The 19980-nt window shown below is 43.7% G+C and overlaps 1 protein-coding gene across 11 annotated transcripts in view; it reads right to left on the bottom strand.

Annotated features, from left to right (window-relative positions):
• The window catches only part of FHOD3 (formin homology 2 domain containing 3), a 490075-nt gene that overhangs the window by 426924 nt on the left and 43171 nt on the right, over nucleotides 1-19980 (bottom strand). For all 11 annotated transcript variants that reach the window (XM_032245416.1, XM_032245415.1, XM_032245410.1 and 8 more), the window contains exon 2: nucleotides 9616-9722. In XM_032245416.1, the coding sequence (XP_032101307.1) occupies nucleotides 9616-9722 (107 nt within the window). The remainder of the gene's footprint in view (nucleotides 1-9615; nucleotides 9723-19980) is intronic.

The raw sequence follows: 19980 nt of genomic DNA on the forward strand, positions 1-19980 counted from the left end.
GACTTTTCCTAACTCAGTCATGGACTTGCTCCTGTTTTCCTCTGGAGTTTCATTGTTTTGCCTGTTACATTTAGGACTATGGTCTGTTTTTAGTTAATTTTTGTGTCTGGTACGAGGTTCTTGACATCTTGATTAGCTCCTTCTCTTGTCTTTCACCCTCACATACCCTGTACAGGGCCCTTGTTCAAACTGTTCACAGATTTTAGCTCCTGGGAAACCCTGCTGCCTTCCTTCTCAGCCCCCAGTCTCTCCTTGTCATCCTCTGCCCCACCACTCTTCTACTTCCTCCCCCTTCAGGACACCCAAAATCTGCTCACCGCTCCCAGCCTTGCCTTGCTCCTCTCACAACTTGCCTTTGTGGCACAGTGTCCTCAACTGCCCATTCCTCAAAATGTCCTCTCTCCTTGCAGAGGCAGAAGCTGCTGGTTACCCCCCTAGTACCCATTTCCCTTTCTGCCTTATAACGGGAATACAATTCTGTTTGGAGTGACAATGTACATTCCACAATGTGCAACTCTATACTGTGGCACAGTTCTCATCAGTGAACTATAGGTGGAAGTTGCTGATGGGGTTTCTGGAAAGCTCTTTAAAAGGGGCAAACCCAGCTAGCACAAACACTGCTCTTCACTCTTCTCACCTAAGGCAGGGACCACAGCTGTCAGCTAATATTCACAGCAATAGCAGGAAAAGGTTAGCTGGATACAGCCCACAATTCATACTGTGCCCATGAGCCTCTGGCCAAAGTCAGGTGAGTGAAGCTAAGTGCACACAGAATGGGCATGCCCTCCCTCCGTATGTCCCTTTCCTTCTTTCTAGGGGCTGGGATGCAGATGAGACAGTAAGAGTGGACGCAGCCACCTGGTCCCAGAGATGGAACCCTTGTTCTGAGGATGCTGTAGCTATTTTACAGTTCCAAAGAGGATTGCCTATATTTTGAATCTTATACAAGAAAAAAACTTTTATTTAAACTGCCATATTTGGGGTTTTCTTGGTTGCAACAGAGAAGATTGCATCCTAACCAATACATGCCTCTCTGTCTTGACATGACAGCAGGAGTGTGGGGCGGCTGCACTGTAACTATGATGGAGCATGAAAGACAAAATCCAGATACTAAGGATGGTAGGGCATAAAGATAAAACAAGCCCAGGTTCTTAAGAGTATCATGGAATCAACATATTGTCCTTGAAATGTCATATAGTTGGACTCACATTATGCAGCTTTTTCAGACTGGGTTTGACTTCAGTGTGCATTTAAGGTTCCCCCATGTCTCTTCTAGCTTGATAGCTCATTTATTTTTATTGCTAAATAAAAAATACTTCATGGTATAGATGAATACTATGGTTTGTTTATCCATTCATCTACAGAAGGACATCTGCCTTAAATTTTGGCAATTATGAATAAAGCTGCTGCAAAAATGTGTGCAGGCTTTTGCATGGACATACACTTTCAACTCATTTGGGTAAATACCCAGAAGCATGATTGCCAAATTGTAGGGTAAGCCTGTGTTTAACTTTTCAAGAAACTACCAGGCTGTCTTCCAAAGTGGCTGTGCCATTTTGCATTCCCACCAGCAATGAATGAGAGTTCCTGTTGCTCCACATCTTTGCCAGCATTTGGTGATAACAGTGTTTTTTATTTTAGCCATTCTAAGAGATGTGTAGTGGTATCTCATTTTTTTAATTTACATTTTACATTATATTGACATGTAATGTCGGATATCTTTCCATATGCTTATTTAACATCTGAATGTCTTCTTTAGTGATGTATATGCTCAGATCTTTTGCCCATTTTTCATCAGGTTGTTTTATTAAGTTTTAAGAGTACTTTGTATATTTTAGATACATGTACTCCACCATTTAGATACATAATCCATATGTTTTTCAAATACTTTCTGTGGCTTGTCTTTTCATTGTCTTAATATCCACTTTTTTTCCCATGATAAAAATATAGTCATAAAAATTTTAAGCCACTGTTATTTGGGTTGTCACATGCGGGTAACCTGAGTCTCTTACTGATGTACAACACCTGGGTTATGGTTTCATTGGCTCTGGGTGCTGCCTCCTGGGTGACTGCTAACTTTCTAGTCCCTACAGCCAGGGCCTGGTCCTCTCCTCACCTGCATCCTGTGGCTGACCCTCCGGGACAAGACCTCCAGACTCCATAGCTCCCTCCATGGAAACACCCCCAGCCTCTCCAGTCCTCCAGCCTTCTCACCAGGGTGCCCGGTCAACATTTCTCACTAGCCACCCCACACTGGCCTGTGTGTGGCTTGCCATAACCTCAGGCTAACAGGTATACACCCCTCCTCCCCTTTTCAAAATTGCCTCCACTCTACCACCTATTTCCCTAAGAAGTCCACCATTCTGTGCACTATTCCTCTAATGCCACGTGTCCATTCCATTCTCCTGTCCCCCTCTACACCAGCTGGCACCATCCCCAATCCTGGGCGAGACCCCAATACACTCACCTTCCTCGGCTACCAGGTTTAGGTTCATTAGGGCACTCCCTGCTTGTCTCCACAGGGGGTTACATCTGACCAAGGTCTCCTACTCCAAGTTCTTCCCACTTACCCCCACCCAAAGCCCCTCATCACTTAAGGAGTTCTGTGAGGGCTCTCTTTGCAGGTCATTTTTCTTCTAACTCCAACCCACAAACCTACCTGATGTCATCTTTGCCCATCATACATCCTGGCATTTAAAAGCATTTAGAACCTTTGATTCCAGTGTCCATTCAGCATGGGAGTTACTTCATTCTCCCCTGACTTACTGAAGACTTCTCAGGAATGCTGTCTTCCTCACTCAGTGGTTCTTAACTTTGACAGCACACTGAAATCACCTGGGAGCTTTGAAAATCACCTCTGCCTGGGCCCACCCCTCCCCCTGAGCTCTGATTTCATGGGCCTGAGGCTGGGAGTGGCAAGAAGGGCTTTAAAGTTCCTCAAGGGGGTGGCAATATTCTCCAAGACTGAGAACCTATGCTGCAGGTTCCCAAACACCCAACCACCTGAACAGTTTTTTTTTTTTTTTTTTTTTGGAGACAGAGACTTGCTCTGTCGCCCAGGCTGGAGTATAGTGGTGCAATCTCGACTCACTACAACCTCCACCACCCAGGTTGAAGCGATTCACCTGTCTCAGCCTCCTGAGTAGCTGGGACTACAGGTGGATGCCACCACACCCGGCTAATTTTTTGTATTTTAAGTAGGGATGGGGTTTTGCTACGTTGACCAGGCTGGTCTCAAACTCCTGACCTCAAGTGATCCACCCACCTTGGCATCCCAAAGTGCTGGGATTACAGGCGTGAGCCACCGTGCCCGGTCTGGATGGCTTGAAGTGAGATTCTGAACCCCACTCCAAACCTTCTGAAGCCAGACCCTAGACTTCAGCAGTTCTGGCACCTGGAGATGGTGTACAGGAGCTCTGGGCTACCCACTCAACCCAGCTGAACTCACCCCTAATGGCTCCTTTGGTTTGAAAGGGCCAGCTTTCTCCCCCACTAAGAGCAGGGGCAGAACTTGATGGTCTGCACTTTGAGCCTTGCACAGCAATATGAAGACAGGAGCTCCTTCGAACCTGTCACTGATTAGCCACAAGGCCTCAGCCAACACACCTGCACCCTCCGCTCAGGATAACTGCCTTAAGAGGAAAAAAAATCAGAGAAAATCTACCTTTCTTCCCTTCCACACCCTCCTCAGAATCTCTCTCTTAACTTAGGGGTTTTGTGGTTGCTTATTTCAGTTTGGTTTTTTAGGTTCAGTCGATTTTTAGACTTACGTTTAAAGTCTATTCAGTGATTTCCCATTCCACCAGTTTAAGATGCAGAGAAAAGGTGGACAAATGTGTGAATAGGTGAGGTTAACTTTTATATCATAAGAAGAAGAAACTGCTTCTTGTTCCTTCAAACCTGATATTTTGAGATGCAAAGACCTCTTTGAGAATCTGACGAAGGCTTTGAGATACTTCCCCACCAAAATCTCACAAACCCACAAACTGTACAGAAACCTCAGAGGTTCAGGGGCCTCAGAGCCCATGATATGCAGGCTGAGAAGTCAGGTGTCCAAGAATAAAAGCAGAGCCAGTCTCAAACCCCCCAGGTTCCCCTAAGCAGGTCAATCACAAAGCTGGTGGGACCCACGTACCCCAGCAGATGGGCCTTCATATGGCCCTTCTCACCCTTTCCCAGATGCACATCCAGCTGTGATTTCTAAGCCACCAGCCTCACACAGACACCTGGGCCCAGGGTGGAAGGACTACCAGCCCCCTTGGCAGATGAGAGAAAGTGAATAGCATCACACAGCAATTAAGAGCAGCAATCTTCAGAGCCAACCCTGTGGCACAGGCCTGAAGGGAGGCATGTTGAGGAAAAGGTGATTGCCCCAAGTTAACTGAAGTTAGGAGCACCTGTGAATGTGTATGCCATGTCCAGCTACCACACTCATCCTCAAGATGTCCCTGAAACATTGTGCTTCTCAGGTCCACTCTTGGCTCAAGCCATACTCCCACCTGCTGTACCTTCCAAATACTCAAAGCCACTATCTCCCCCGGCCTTGCCTAAAAGACCACCTTCTCCATGACAGTGCCCTGTGGACCTGGGCTGGCACTGGTTTCCTTTCAAAGACATTGAGGGTAGCCACAGGCAAGAGTGGGGTTCTGGCCAGCTCAGCCCTGTCGGCAAACCTCCATCAAAGTCTCTTAACTAAAAGTCAAGATCTCAGGGCACCTGACCTGCATGGAATCCTCTGAATCTAAATTCCAGTGGTTCCCATTTCAATGTATCATCTTCCCAGGATCAGACTATCGTTATAACAGGGGCTAACAGTTTTGAGGGTGTATTACGTGTAAGGAACTAGTTAAAGTTTTAGACATATTATCATATTTTACTTCAAAACAACCCAAAGCAGCAGTATTATGATCTTATATTGCCCCATTTATAAGGAAATTGAGGTTCAGAGAGGAGAAGTTACATCCCCATGGTCAAACAGCCATGAGACTAATTGTAAAGCCTGTGTCCCTAACCATTATGTAACACTGCTCTCCTCAGGTGCCAGAGACCCCATCAGGACCCCTGTTCACAGAGGAAGGAAACTGGGATTGGATCATATTTTCCTTATTCTATAAATAAATGTTACAAGTATCCTCATTTTTTTTTTTTTGAGACAGAGTCTCATTCTGTCACACAGACTAGAGTGCAATGGCACGATCTTGGTTCACTGCAAGCTCTGCCTCCTGGGTTCAAGCAATTCTCCTCCTTCAGCCTCCCAAGTAGCTGGGACTACAGGTGCCTGCCACCATGCCCAGTTAAGTTTTGTATTTTTAGTAGAGACAGGGTTTCCCCATATCGGTCAGGCTGGTCTTGAACTCCTGACCTCGTGATCCACCTGCCTCGGCCTCCCAAAGTGCTGGGATTACAGGCGTGAGCCATTGCGCCTGGTCACAAGTGTCCTGGTTTTATAAATTTCTATCAGAGGTAAAGTGGCTTGCCCCAGGCCACACAAGGACAGCATCAGGAAGAATAACCTGGAGGCTGCTACTTCTGTGTCTGCTGCGCCAAGTCATGCTTGCTAATTTCCCTGGCCTTGGAAGGCGATGAACAGACCTGGCTCTATTTTGTTAACATAATAATTACTTTGTCCTTCTACTTTTGAAGGTCTTTCTCCTCTTCTCTGAATAGCTAGAGCCTGAGTGATAATTCTAAACGAGTTAATTTTTAGTCTTGGCATAAAAGTACAGGGTAATGGACGAGAACAAAGAAACTCCTCCAGCCAGGAAACTCAGGCAGAGCACACGGTATGAAAAACACCACAGTTTTCACAAAGACTCATACATCTTCATTAGATGATCACAATAGTAGCAGACATTTTGCTCTAATTGACACAAAGAAATCAAGAGAAAAAATGGCATTCTATTTGCCATTTTCATACCTCCAAAGAGCAAATCTTAACTGGGAAGTAATTATATTGTAACTCCCTCTCATGGGAGGCACACAGACTTTGTCAAATGTCACACATCTAGGAGAGGAACTAAAAGGTCTATTTCAAAGATACAAAGCCTCACCCTGGGGTGCTTTGGGGGCACACTTGTCAAACATGTAGCTACACATGCCTATAATTGCAACACTTTGAGAAGCTAAGACAGGAGTTTTGTTTGAGTCTAGGAGTTCTAGACCAGCCTGGGCAACATAGGGAGACCCTGTCTCTACAAAAAAATATAAAAATTAGCCAGAGCAGGAGAGTCATTTGAGCCTGGGGGGTGGAAGCTGCAGTAAGCTATGACTGTACTGCTGTACTCCAGCCTGGGTGACAAAGCAAGACCCCAACAAAAATAATTAAAATTTTAAATTTTTCTAAAAATATTTTAAATGTGTATCTACCTTCCTCTGTTTGGGCTACCTTCCTCTGTTTGCAGTTTCCCAAGTCTAAGTCCCATTTTCTCAACTTTCATAATTCATTCTCCCAGCAACCCTAGTGACTAGAGTACAGAAACGGGATCCAACCTCTACCTATTGGATGGACTCATGGCCAAGCGATGATTCAGAAGAAAGGGAGAATACAAGCACCAGGATCTACTCTGGGGAGCTTACAGCAGGATGCCCTGACTCTTTAGAAGCAGCTATGGAGGAACTGCCAGCATCTGGAGGCAGATGTTGCCAGGGTGAACTGTAGTGCCAGTGATGAATGATGACAGCAAAGCTGTTTCAACTGGAGACAGTGTTTTAGAACAGGACCAATTGTGTCCTCGCGAGAACCAGCCTCATGCCACCAAAGGTGTAAATGTACATGCTGCATAGAACCTAAAGTACCTTTGCCCAGAAGCCCCTGGGATGGCAGAAGAGCACAGTCTTGGGAATTGGTCACACCTGTGTTCAAACTGGGCTTTGCCATCCTGGACATGTAATTTAACTCCTGACCCTTGGTTGTCTCAAATGAAAAATTGAGACAATAAAATCCAATTACACAACTATTATGATAATTAACTACTAAAGATCCCTTGAACAGGTAGCCTAATATAGTACCTGGCATAGCAGCTGATCCAAATATGTTCTTTTTCTCCCACACCCTTTAGTCTTATGCTTTTATCAACACATTAGCACTTTTCTTCTGAGCTGCCATCTCCAAATCATTTAAGTTTTCATAAGAAAGAAGAAAAAAGAAACAGGACAAGGTCATCAAGCATAACACCACTGGAGATATTTCTCAAGCTGACAATGATCTACTCATAACACTCCTGGGGGTCTGTTTGATCAATGAGCCATGAAGTCATCCAATTAGACTATCATCTAGCCTACATTCTGACATCTTATATGAAAGGGTGGCACTGTCAAATACTTGGTAAAAACTATTGCAATGGAATTTCCCAAGTCTATCAGCCAGTAGTGTTAATTTAAATATAGCAATGAGTAGAATCTGGTGTGACTTAAGATACCTGTCCTATATGCACAGCCTATAGTGGTTTCCAAGATCCTTTCTCACATACTATTGGTGTGCCCCTTACTACCACTCTGGAGATAAGAAGGGTATCCTCAGAGCACCTTGCTGAATCCTAACCCTGACCTTGGTCTTCTTGGTGTGCGTGGCCATGCTATTCAGGAATCCATCTGGCACTGCACCATTCACCTGGCCACCAGTATTCCCTAAGCACATAAAACATGCTGAGAAAATGCCAAGTACTGGACATTCAGACAAGCATGGTTCTGACCTAGTGAAGTGTTAGCGGCAGAGAAGAGGGACAACTAGCAGCACAATCAATGACCATAAGCTGTGAAGGGTGACAAAACAGGGAAACCCAGGAAGCCATCAGTACATACTAAAGTCAAATAGCTACATGAAACTAACACTAAGAAGGTTCCAATTTTTCTCCATTCACTGAGCTATTCATGAAAAATGAATACTCCCAGATAGTATTCAGTGGACCATTTTTTTAACTCAGGCAAGGTAGTTTCAAACAACTTTTGGGGGCTCTTGGACAACAGATTAAGATAGTTGAGCATTATTTGGAAAGTATCAAGGAAGCTCTTAAGTTGAGGAGGGTGATGAAATCAGAGATATACTTGGTTTAAGATGGATAAGAAGTAGGCTGGGCACAGTGACTCACAGCCTACTTAAGGAGCACTTAGGGAGGCTGAGGGCAAATTGCTTGAGTTCAAGAGTTCAAGACCAGCCTGGGCAACATGACAAAACCCCATCTCTACTAAAAAATACAAAAATTAGCTGGGTGTAGTGGTACGCACCTGTAGTCCCAGCTACTTGGGAGGCTGAGGCTGGAGAATCGCTGGAACTCAGGAGGTGTAGGTTACAGTGAGCCAAGATCATGCCACACTGCACTCCAGCCTGGGTGACAGAGCAAGACTCCATCTCAAAAAATTATATATATATATATATATCTGTAAATTATATATATATATATAATTTTATATATATATAAATTTTATATACATAAATTTTATACGTATAAAATTTATAAATTTCATATATATATAAAATTTTATAAATTTACTTTATAAATTTCATATATATATGTAAAATTTATGTAAATTTTACATATATATAAAATTTTATAAATTTATTTCATAAATTTTACATACACATAAAATTTGATAAATTATATATATATAATTTTATAGCGAGAGAGAGAGAGAAAGCGCACACATGCAAGCGTGCTGGGCATGGTGGCACATGTCTGTAATCTCAGCTACTCAAGAGGCTGCAGTGAGCCGAGATCACACCACTGCACCTCAGCCTGGGCAATTGGAGTAAGATCCTGTCTCAAAAAAAATAAAGAATAAAAATAAGAAGGAGAAAGGTGGGGCCTCATCAGGGGCTATTTCAGTAATCTAATAAATATAAGAACGGTTGCTATATGGGTATATTCCCAGAGAGGTTTCACTTCCTGTGCACATCTCTGATTTTTTATATGTGTATTGCTTTATTCAGACTTTATTCAGCAAAAGTATTAAGCAATTCTAGGTATAGGTAAAAAGTAAGTTGACATTAGTTAACATAATTAATAATTATTTTTCCATAGTAATGAGTTTAAAAGATGATACCGTATAAGACTATCCACTAGAGCATCTGCTAAGAAAATATCCAGTAGATTATCATTGAATACAATGTCTAAAATAGTTGTGAATTCACTAAAATCTGGAAAATATCCATTTATTTATTAATTTTTAGAGACAAGTTCTTGCCCTGTTACCCAATCTGGAGTGCAGTGCCACAATCATGACTCACTGCAGCCTTGACCTCCCAGGCTCAAGCGATTCTACCACCTCAGCCTCCCAAGTAGCTGGGAGTACAGGTGTGAACTACCACACCCAGCTGGAAAGTATCTATTTAATTGTGATATCTAATTTAAAATAACTTAGAATATAAATACCATCTTCTTGATTATCAGAAACGTTCCTAGAAAAGACTACTCCCGAGTACCCATCAAGAAAAGTTGCTCAAAATGGAAACGGGTCTGCAGTCACCACTGATGTGTCACTAACATCTCCCTCATCTGTGATTGAGAATTAAGAGAAGGTCAAAGCCATGGTAGTTCCTTTTAAATATTTTAAGGCCTCAATGTATCCCCATTTCCTAGCAGGCGGGAACCAGTCAGCAGGGTCAACAGTTGCTCTTACCCAGCGTCATCCTGGAAGCCTTCCAACTCATCCCGCTGCTCTGCCAGGGTGGCCTCCAAGTCCAGGTAGGTGCCATTGTGAGAGAGCTGCAGAGCGCAGTCATCCAGCTGCAAGAGAAAGAGCCCGTTATGCCCAACCTGCTCCTCAGATGCGAACTACATATGGAGAAATCATATCTTGTTGCCTTCATGTGTTCTGTAAGATCAAGCAATATCCTGAAATGTGGATCATAACTTGAAGAGGTAGCGTGTTAGCGCAAATAGATTGGGAACAATCCGCATGCCAAGTGGATGGATGAGGCATCTCTTAACAGAGTGGTATTGACAGCACCCTCTGTGCCCTGGGCCACTGAAGGAGCTCTTTGGGCGCTGGGTCACACCAGAACCTTTTTCCACCCTCAGGGGCACAGATGAGACCTGGCATTTCAAGAGTGGAAATCAAGATCACAATGCTGATGTGACCATGTATTGAGTCACAGAGCTTAAAAGGCAAATTTGGTTGGGAAAACATGCTATTTCCTTTGATTCAGTGAGAAGCCTGCTTATTCAAATTCTACGGTCATATTCTGCACATTACAAATAATGTTGCTCAATAAAGCATTTTTACAATTGAACTGAAACATCCTCCAACTGAGTGGCAATATACCCAAATTACAACATAACACACAAGAAATTAGGTCTCTTTGTTACTGATCTTTTTTTTTTTTTTTTTTTTTTTTCCTGAGACAGAGTCTCGCTCCATCGCTGGGAGCCAGGGTGGAATGCAGTGGCAAGACCTCGGCTTACTGCAACCTCCGCCTCCCAGGTTCAAGCAATTCTTCTGCCTCAGCCTCCTGAGTAGCTGGGACTACAGGCACGTACCACCATGCCCAGCTAATTTTTGTATTTTTAGTAGAGACAGGGTTTCACCATGTTGGCCAGGATGGTCTCCATCTCTTGACCTCGTGATCCACCCGCCTCAGCCTCCCAAAGTGCTGGGATTACAGGCGTGAGCCACTGTGCCTGTCCTTTTTTTTTTCTTTTTTTTTTAAGAGGGAGTCTCGCTCTGTCACCCAGGCTGGAGTGCAGTGGCTTCATTTTGGCTCACTGCAACCTCCACTTCCTGGGTTCAAGTGATTCTCCTACCTCAGTCTCCCAAGTAGCTGGGACTACCAGCATGCACACTGATCTCATTTTTAAAATTTTTTATTTTTATTTTATTTGGGGTTGTGGGGGACAGAGTCTCGCTCTGTCACCCAGGCTGGAGTGCAGTGGCGTGATCTCAGCTCACTGCAACCTCCACCTCCCGAGTTCAAGCAATTCTTCTTCCTCAGCATCCTAAGTAGTTGAGATTACAAGACCCATCATGACGCCCAGCTAATTTTGTTATTTATTTTTAGTAGAGATGGGGTTTTGCCATGTTGACCAGTCTGGTCTTGAACTCCTGACCCCAGGTGATCCACCTGCCTCAGCCTTCCAAAGTGCTAGGATTACAGGTGTGAGCAACCACACCCAGACAAAAATTTTATTTAACAAACACTTACATGCTGTTCATTATGTTCTGGGCACTGTTCTAAACATTTGTACATGGGAAGTCAATTAGTTCTCTCACAAACTCTATATGTTCTACTATTTTCTTCATTTTACAGGTGAGAACTCTGAGGCACAGAGAGAGGCTAAGTTACTTACCCAATTCATCATCTAGTAAATGGTAGAGCTGGAATTTGGATACCAGCAGTTTGATTTGAGGACATGGTCTCAAGCACTACACTCTGCACGCTCTCTACAGCCCAAGACCCACAAAGAACTTGAAAATTTTGTCATGGAAAAATGCAGCTTGTATTACCTGAGTATTCTGGTACGACCAAGCAAATGCCATGCGTTTGCCACTGCCATTCCCTTTCCTTCCCAGGCACACAGCCTTGCCTTTTAGTTGGGCTCTGGCTGCGTAACTGAGTATTGACCAACAGAATTTGGATGCAAGTGAAGAAGGCCCCCAACAGGCTTGGCCATAACACCTCTGCACAACTGTCCACCTATCTTTTCTTGTCTATAGACAGATGCAGAGGAGCCAGAGGAGACTTTGAAACCTAGAAAACAGCAGAGCCCCAAATGCAAGGAGCTTGGGTTCCTGAGTCACTGCATGGAAGAAAGCACTTTGCTGTCCAGACCCACCGACCCATCCTGGACTGTGACAAGATTAAGAAATGAGGTTTTGCTGTGCTAACTCATTAAGGTTTTAAGGTTACTACAGGTAGCAGTTAGCATTACACTACATCTAGAATGATTACACTTAAAAATAGAGGAAAATAATTTTACCAAAGAAGATTGAGATTAATATTATGAGGAAATCTAAATTTATACAATCATGCCTGATTTCTTGAGCTATAAGAGTGACCCAATTCATCTTCTCATTGAGTTAGGCTATCATTCCAAAATGACAGCTTGGGGAAAAGTGGAAACAAATATGTAATTACTTTAAAACATCTGGATGAATGCTTGATAATCTGCTATAAGTGAGATTTCAAATAAGAAATCAGTTTTTGTTTTGATAGAAAAGTTTTGCTATTATCCTCAACAAAAGAAATGCAAACTGTCATACTGTTTAGAAGCAGCAGCTATAACAGGCTGTTAATTATTGTTAGAGACCCTGCAGTTCCTTGTTTCTGGTTATCCGCAACAGAATGAAAGAGATTTCTTCTTTATTACTTGTGAGAAATACCTAGTTCAGTCATTTGAAGGGATTAATCCTATTTGATTCACTTCTTTTATTTCTCTAATAGCAGACTGTACCTCATAATTACTAAAGGCTTGCTGGGGAATTTCAGCATTCTTGAGCAGCACCTTATAGATGGATCATCTGATTTGAGAAGGCATTTAATACAAGCTAGCCAAACTCTCTGTACCATAGTGTCAAAGGTGTGCCCAGGGTTTTGGAGAAACACGCAGAAGCTGCCTCCCCTACTCTATGGAAGCAGCAGGCAGGACTGAAATCAGACTTTACCATCCTGGGTGGAAAATTCCAGTGGAAACTGGACCTGTTAACATGTACAGTGGACCATGTGTCTGATTGTAATCATTGGCAGCTCATTCTTGCTTTAATTTCTACTGCTGTTATTAACTAAGAAATCTGATTTGGTGTATTCAGCTGATAGTATCAACACTTTTGCTTATTTTTAATCCCACATATAATCAACAGACTGAAAGATGTGATGATGAAAGCTCTTTAAGCCACCACAATGTGCTTTTCCTCAACCCCCGGAAACATATGAGCCTAGAGAAGCATTGGGATAAAGAGTTTCTGCTTCTCCTCAAGGAGATCTGAGTCATTCTGAGTCTGTGGTCCACACTTGGACAGAGGGAGAGAACCAAGGGCAAGAAGAAGTGCTGTTGGGAGAGAAGCCAAGTACGCACATGAATGTGGTATAAATACTTCCACCAGAGCCTGTGTCAAGCCACCAATGCGCAGTCACTGAGCATGGGGATAGAAAGAGGTGTGCAGAAGTTCACCAGTATATACTATTTCCACCACACAGATCTGTAAGATCTAAGTAGCCTGGAGAACAGAGGTAGCAGAATGGAGTAAAATAATTAGGAAGTGATACACTGTGAATGTCTATAACCTTTGTTTGTAATATAATCTGCTCAATTGTGAGTTTCTATAATTCTTACATATTTTAAATTTCTTTTAGTTTTATTTATTATTTTTATTTCTTTTTTATAGGGATCTCACTGTTGCTCAGACACTGGTCTTGAACTCCTGGCCTCAAGCAGTCCTACCACACCAGCCTCCCGAAGTGTTAAGACTATGGACGTGAACCATTGTGCCTAGCCAATTTAATTTTTAGTAATACCTATGTTTGACAAGTGGCTCACAAAATTCCTGAGAATTTGACAATCAGTCTTGCAGGACACCCAGGCCAGCACCAGCACATATTGTTCCTGGCCATTCAGTTGAGGTACCTAAAATGAAGATAGCAGAGATGAAAAGACTAAGAGACCCTTACCCAGGCTTATCAGTCTCCACCAGCCCTGTGTAAGCTCTGTGGTCTTCTCCTTAGACTGGAAGGAGGTAGGGATGTACTGGTGGCCAGCAGATGTAGCCCCATCTGGGCTATTTTGCATGTCATTTCCATCTCACATCTTCAGATTTTATTACTAGTAGCCCAAGACAAATATCTCACCTTCCTGGACACTCACCCTGCCCTGTCAGGTATCTGCCTCAAAGTATGTCACACCAGCCACAGACTGTAACAGGAAGCCCCATAATCTCCCCAGCCTCCAACAACAGAATCCTCAAACCTTAGCACAATGGCCTGTTCTTGCCATTCCTCTTCTCATATTCTGGGCAGCATTAACTACTACCATTTCCACAGTTCAATTTTAACAAAATTATATGTCAGGCACAGGCAGGGCACCAAGGAACACATAATTACTTCCTTCCCTCAAACAGATAGTTTCATTGAGTAAGTATAACACACAAATCAAACACAGAAGAGAATAAAACACCATCTAAATCAACTGTCAAAATGGGTGGACGTTCATCCTCAGTTATATTCTTTTTTTTTTTTTTTTTTTTTATTTTTTATTTTTATTTTTTCCCATTTATTTATTTTATTGCATTTTACATTTTGGGGTACATGTGAAGAACATGCAAAATTGTTGCATAGGAACACACGTGGCAGTGTGATTTGCTGCCTTCCTCCCCATCACCTACATCTGGCATTTCTCCCCTTGCTATCTCTCCCCAGCTTCCCACCCCCCACCCTCCCTCCCCTATTTCCCCCCAACTGACCCCAGTGTGTAGTGCTCCCCTCCCTGTGTCCATGTGTTCTCATTGTTCAACACCCGCCTATGAGTGAGAACATGCGGTGTTTGATCTTCTGCTCTTCTGTCAGTTTGCTGAGAATGATGGTTTCCAGGTTCATCCATGTCCCTACAAAGGACCCAAACTCATCGTTTCTGATGGCTGCATAATATTCCATGGTGTATATGTGCCACATTTTCCCTATCCAGTCTATCGTCGATGGGCATTTGGGTTGGTTCCAGGTCTTTGCTATTCGGCAACCAACAGATTGGGAAAAAATTTTTGCAGTTTACCCATCTGACAAAGGGCTGATATCCGTAATTTACAAAGAACTAAAGCAGATTTACAAGAAAAAAACTAACAAGCCCATTCAAAAGTGGGCAAAGGATATGAACAGACACTTCTCAAAAGAAGACATACGTGAGGCCAACAAACATATGAAAAAAGTTATATTCTTTCTGCTGTCATTAGCGGAGACCTAAGCATCCTCCATAGAACTGCCCGAGTCCCCCCTCCAGGATTAGAAGGTGTCATTACCTCCTAAGCCAGATGTCACAACCCTGATCCCCTAATGAATGGGCAAGCCCATCCCATTTGTGCTAGTGAGTCCTTCAACTGAAAAAAAGAAGAATTTGCGTCTGTTAACCTCTCAGGAACCTCACATGGAGCCCTCACAGCACAGCTATGGGAAGAGGGGCTGCCCTTAGGGAGACAGGACAAGCGTGTGCAAAGAGGATCCTAACAACACGAGGGCTGTGAAGATAGCAAATGAGTCAACACACACCGCCCGAGCCACTCCACTACACAAGCCCCACTCCATCATTACACCCAAGACACAAGAGATTAATATTTAAACCATCACATGAGCCAAGGGGGAAGAATACAGTGCTTCTTGGCTGGACCGATACATCAAAAACAGCAAAAGTTCCTAATACATGGGGATGGGGTCATATTTAGCTATCATTTTCATAAGCAAATTCATAGGTACACTAAATGAATTCCTCAATTTTGTCAGTGATAACTAAGTAACAGTCACGAACTTTCCGAAGAATTCAAAAACAATACGAATAGACAATGAGTGGTGATTAATTCCAATCTGGTTATTATAAAGATTTTGACAGATATATCAAAACTTCCCCTACAGGGTGTACAACTCAGACACCTCCCAGCCAGACCAGTCCCTGCCAAGGAATCTCAGTTCTTTCTTACACGGAGGCAACCTGATCTCGATCCTTGGCCTTTTCTGTCAAATGTCTTCCCAAATGACTTAAGGGACCTGGAATTTCCTGACTCTTATGATTTTCATGTCAACCCTGATCCCCTGGCAGCAAGTCCCCTGCAGTCCTTTCTTGGCTCTAGGTTTGGTGGCCAGGACATTGCTGGGCACTTCAGGACATAAGACAAAGCCAGGAGCCACGGGGAAAGATAACATTACAGGGCTATTATAGACGTGTGGTGATTAAGTAAATTTAGGGGCAGTGACAGCAGTGCAGCTGGAAGACTTCAGATTAGGTCGCAGGCTCACACGGTTAGGGCTGTAAACCTGTGCCCAGGATTCTGGTGGGAGGCAGGGTGCTCAGCTGGCAGCCAGACTCAGATCCACAATAAGTGTCCTTTTGAATATCCAGGATTTTGTGCCACTCTGCCTGGGTTAAAACACACCAATAAAGCAGGATCTCATTCTCTGGAGACATAGAAGTAGCATGTTACTGGGGCAGCTTAATGATTATCTAGGTTTTGGCAGCAGGTCCACAGTGATCCATAGCCCAGGCAATAAAATTTATGTGTAATCCTGAAACAGATTTGCACAGAACCATTCTATAAATATATACACTAGGGCTACTCTTTAAACTAGTTTTGGTTATAGTTCAGAAGTGGGAAAACATATTCTGATCTTAAAAAGAAGAAAGTAAACCTAAAGGAAAGCACAAGTGCTTACGGCACTTCATCAGTTCCCCCATCCCTGCATCCACATCCTCCTAATGTGATTTTGCTGCAACTTCCCTCAAGAGGCAGATTCTTCCTCTACTCCTGGAATCTAGGTGGCCTGTGTCTTGCTTTGGCCAACAGGACAGTGTCATGTGTGACCTGGCAGAGACCTGGAAGGCACCTGCTCACTGGGGCTGTCCTCTCTTGCTGCTCTTGGAGCTCTGCCCCCACCTAAAGATGCCAGGGTTACCCACTGGAGGATGAAAGACTTGGGCCTGGCTGCTCCTGACGCCCCCACTCACAGCCTGCCAATTGCCACATGTCACGTGAGGACAACCTGGATGGTCAAGCCTCCAGACAACATACATGATAGGCACATGAGACAGCCCAGCAGAAATTGGCCAAACTGGCCCAAACCAGAACATTCCAGTTGACACATAGGCTCAAGAGCAACTTTAGGGTTCTGACTTTGTCACCCTCCTCTTCCCATGAGCTTGCCACCCCAACCCACAGCAGACAGGGAGAGCAACATTCACACTCCACGTGCTCTGTACCTGGATGGGTGGTGGGTGAGAGGCTTGCCCCCTTCAAGTTGTCCACTGAATGCAGGGACCACAACACTGCAGGCTCAAGGCAGGGGTGGTCACTACCTGCCCAGCCCTGAGGTGCCACAGAGAAAGAATATACCTAACCCTGGCCTTACCTGAGCCCAAAGTCCTGCTTGGGACAGCGGACAGTAGCACTGGCTGGGTAAAAGCAAGGAAGGGGAGCCCAAGCAGAGCCTGGAGCACTGGGGAGTGTGGAGCAGTCAGCCAAGGACCCTCCCAGGGACAGGAGGAGACAGGAGGCAGGACCGCACGAAGCCCCAAACCCCCAGAGCATGCTCCAGGGACCCATGGAACTTCACTTTCAAAATGCAAATTGAAAGATAAAATTTGGAAGAATTTCAAGATAGCAACGTCAAGCACGGGGCCTTCTGACTATATCAGTCACATGCCCACAAAGCCAGCCCCACTCCTGGCTCATAAATGAAGTGTTGCTGTGGGCCCCATCTCTCTCCCCTGAGTGCCCCACTTCAGGCACATACAGCCCTAAGAGCAGCCCAGAATCAGTCAGCATGTTCCATTTGGTCAGCTGCAATACAGCTATGCCTGTTTCCCTCCTCAAATGCTACTTTTGTTGCTAGGCAGCCATGAAGCTTGCTGATTCCTTAGATTTTGTGGCTCCTTCTAAATGAAGCAGAGACAAGGAATTGGACTTAAAGGACAAGCAAAAAAGTTAGGAAAGATCTTTCCAACAAGCAGTGCCACATGTCCCTTTCACAAGTCTTAATAAGACCAACACAAAACTTGGCTCAGTCATTCTAGGTTTTACAGACTATGATTCTCCCATAATCCATAACAACCATTACAAAGCGACAGGATACAGGGCACACACACTCTGGGGTTGTCCTCTGCTATTTCCTAAGGTGATAGTGAGAACGTGGTATTCATTTCATTAACCTTCAAACTATACATACACCTCACATGTTATTCCTTTGTATGTATAATGCATTTCACATAAAAAGTTGGAATTACATTTACATATTTTAAAAAATACAAGTAAGACTTGGTCGATTTTCTTAAGAGAAAGACTACATGAAATCAATTCACATGATACCAGAAGAAAGTGGTTCCTGCTGGCTAACCCCAACAATTCATTTTTAAACTTTTGCATTTTTAGCGGCCCATTTGGCCTTTTCTAAATGAGGACATCACAGGTACTTAAATAAATGTTTTAGGATGAAATACAGGGATATTTTTGACAATCCAGCATATATGGGTTATGAAATAACATAAATGTATTTACTTTGAAAGTGGTTGGACTTTACTTTCTCAGAAACATTTACTAAGTTATGTTCTTTGTGGCCACCGAGCAAGAGAAGCAATGTTTTAAAACTGACTTAGGCAGTTTTCAAATAAGCCCCAGATTTCTATTTAAGTCAACAAAAGAGCCCAGCTCACCAACCAAAGGCAAGAGCCTCTGTCAAATTCTGCAAGAAAGACAAAGGCCGGGTTTCTCCCACTCAGAGCTTAAATTTAGAGAAAGTGATAGTCTGGTAAATAGGTAAATATTTGAGTTATCTTAAAAATTTTTGCTACCATTACATAGCCAAAAACACATTAAACTTTCCTTTAAAACACTGGAATATATTTTTTACATAAGTCTATAGGTACCTTTTGTCATTTTCTGTTTCACTTTATTCAAGTTGAAAATCATATCAACACTATGCTTCAGGATGATTATTATCCCTGGTTTGTTCACTCATTCAGATTAATAGTTCTCTCCTGTTCTTCTCCATGCCACACACTACACTGTATCCTGGTGAGACAGACAGCCCTGAGCAAGACAGACCAGTCCTAGGGAGCACTTGGGGCTGTGGACAGGACTGATCACCCAATAGCTGGTGGGAGTTCAGGAAGTGAGGCACACAATGAGTTAGTTGCCTGTGTTGTTTCTCTTCTTGTTTTCTTTAGGAAGGGATGTGGGATGCAGGGACTGAAACACTGGATGCAAAAGCCCTGTCACAAAGAGTGTGAGCAGTTAAGGCAGTGAAGGGAGGCAGGCCACGGGCCACGGAGGGGGAGCCTCGCTGGCCAGAGTAGACTAGACTTGATTCCAGGGCAACAAGAAGCCATGAAATGGAACGGCTGTGAGCAGATGTGTGCAGGACCAGCTTTGCAGTGTGGGGATGGACGAGGGAAGACAAATGAAGGAGCCACCACCAAGATCAGGGGCAATTTGAACGTGGCTTGGACAATGGTGGATCCAGTGGAAATGGAGAGAAGGAAATGGAAAGGAGTGGTACAGGGAAGGAGGGCATGAAAGGGAGGAAGGAAAAGTCAGAGGACTGAGTGATTGGATGTCGGAGTATCCAACATAGGCAAAATCTTGAGTTTCTTGCTTGAGCAAATTAACAAGTGGTGGCACCATTTACCATTTGCATTAACATGGCAAACACTGGACAAATAGCTGTTTGGGGGCAGGAAAATAGGATAAAATGAGGATTTGGTTTTTGGTTTTTCAGTTTTGTTTTTTGTTTTGAGGCAGGGTGTCACTCTATCACCTAGGTTGGAGTGCAGTGGTATGAACATGGCTCAACACATCCTTGACCTCCCAGGCTCAAGTGACCCTCCTGCCTCGGCCCCCTGAGTAGCTGGAGCCATAGGTGTGTGCCACCATGCCTGGCTAATGTTTTAACTTTTTGTATAAATGGAGTCTCGCCATGTTGCCCAGGCTGGTCTTGAACTCCTGGGCTCAGGCAATCCTCCTTCCTCAGCCTCCCAAAGTGCTGGTATTACTTGCATGAACCACTGTACCCAGACAAAATTGGGATTTGTTTTTAACATGGTATGTCTAAAACTAGTGGAGACGGATGGTGAATAAAGAAATAGATTTAGGGCACTGGGCATGAATAAAAATATGGCAGTTGAAATCCCACAAGTGCATTGGCCTGCCTACAGATAACTGCTAACTTCATGTGTCTTGAGAATTGATAGTGGTATTCCCTTTTTAAATTCCTGATATTGCTAACTGTGCTATCTGAATTATTTCTCTAATGATTTTGGAGAAGTTCTTTATTAATGTCTTTTTAAAGAACTATCGATTATA

The sequence above is a fragment of the Sapajus apella genome, unplaced genomic scaffold, assembly GCF_009761245.1.
Source record: "Sapajus apella isolate SASKATOON/1434 unplaced genomic scaffold, GSC_monkey_1.0 scaffold57, whole genome shotgun sequence".
Taxonomy (NCBI): Eukaryota; Metazoa; Chordata; class Mammalia; order Primates; family Cebidae; genus Sapajus; species Sapajus apella.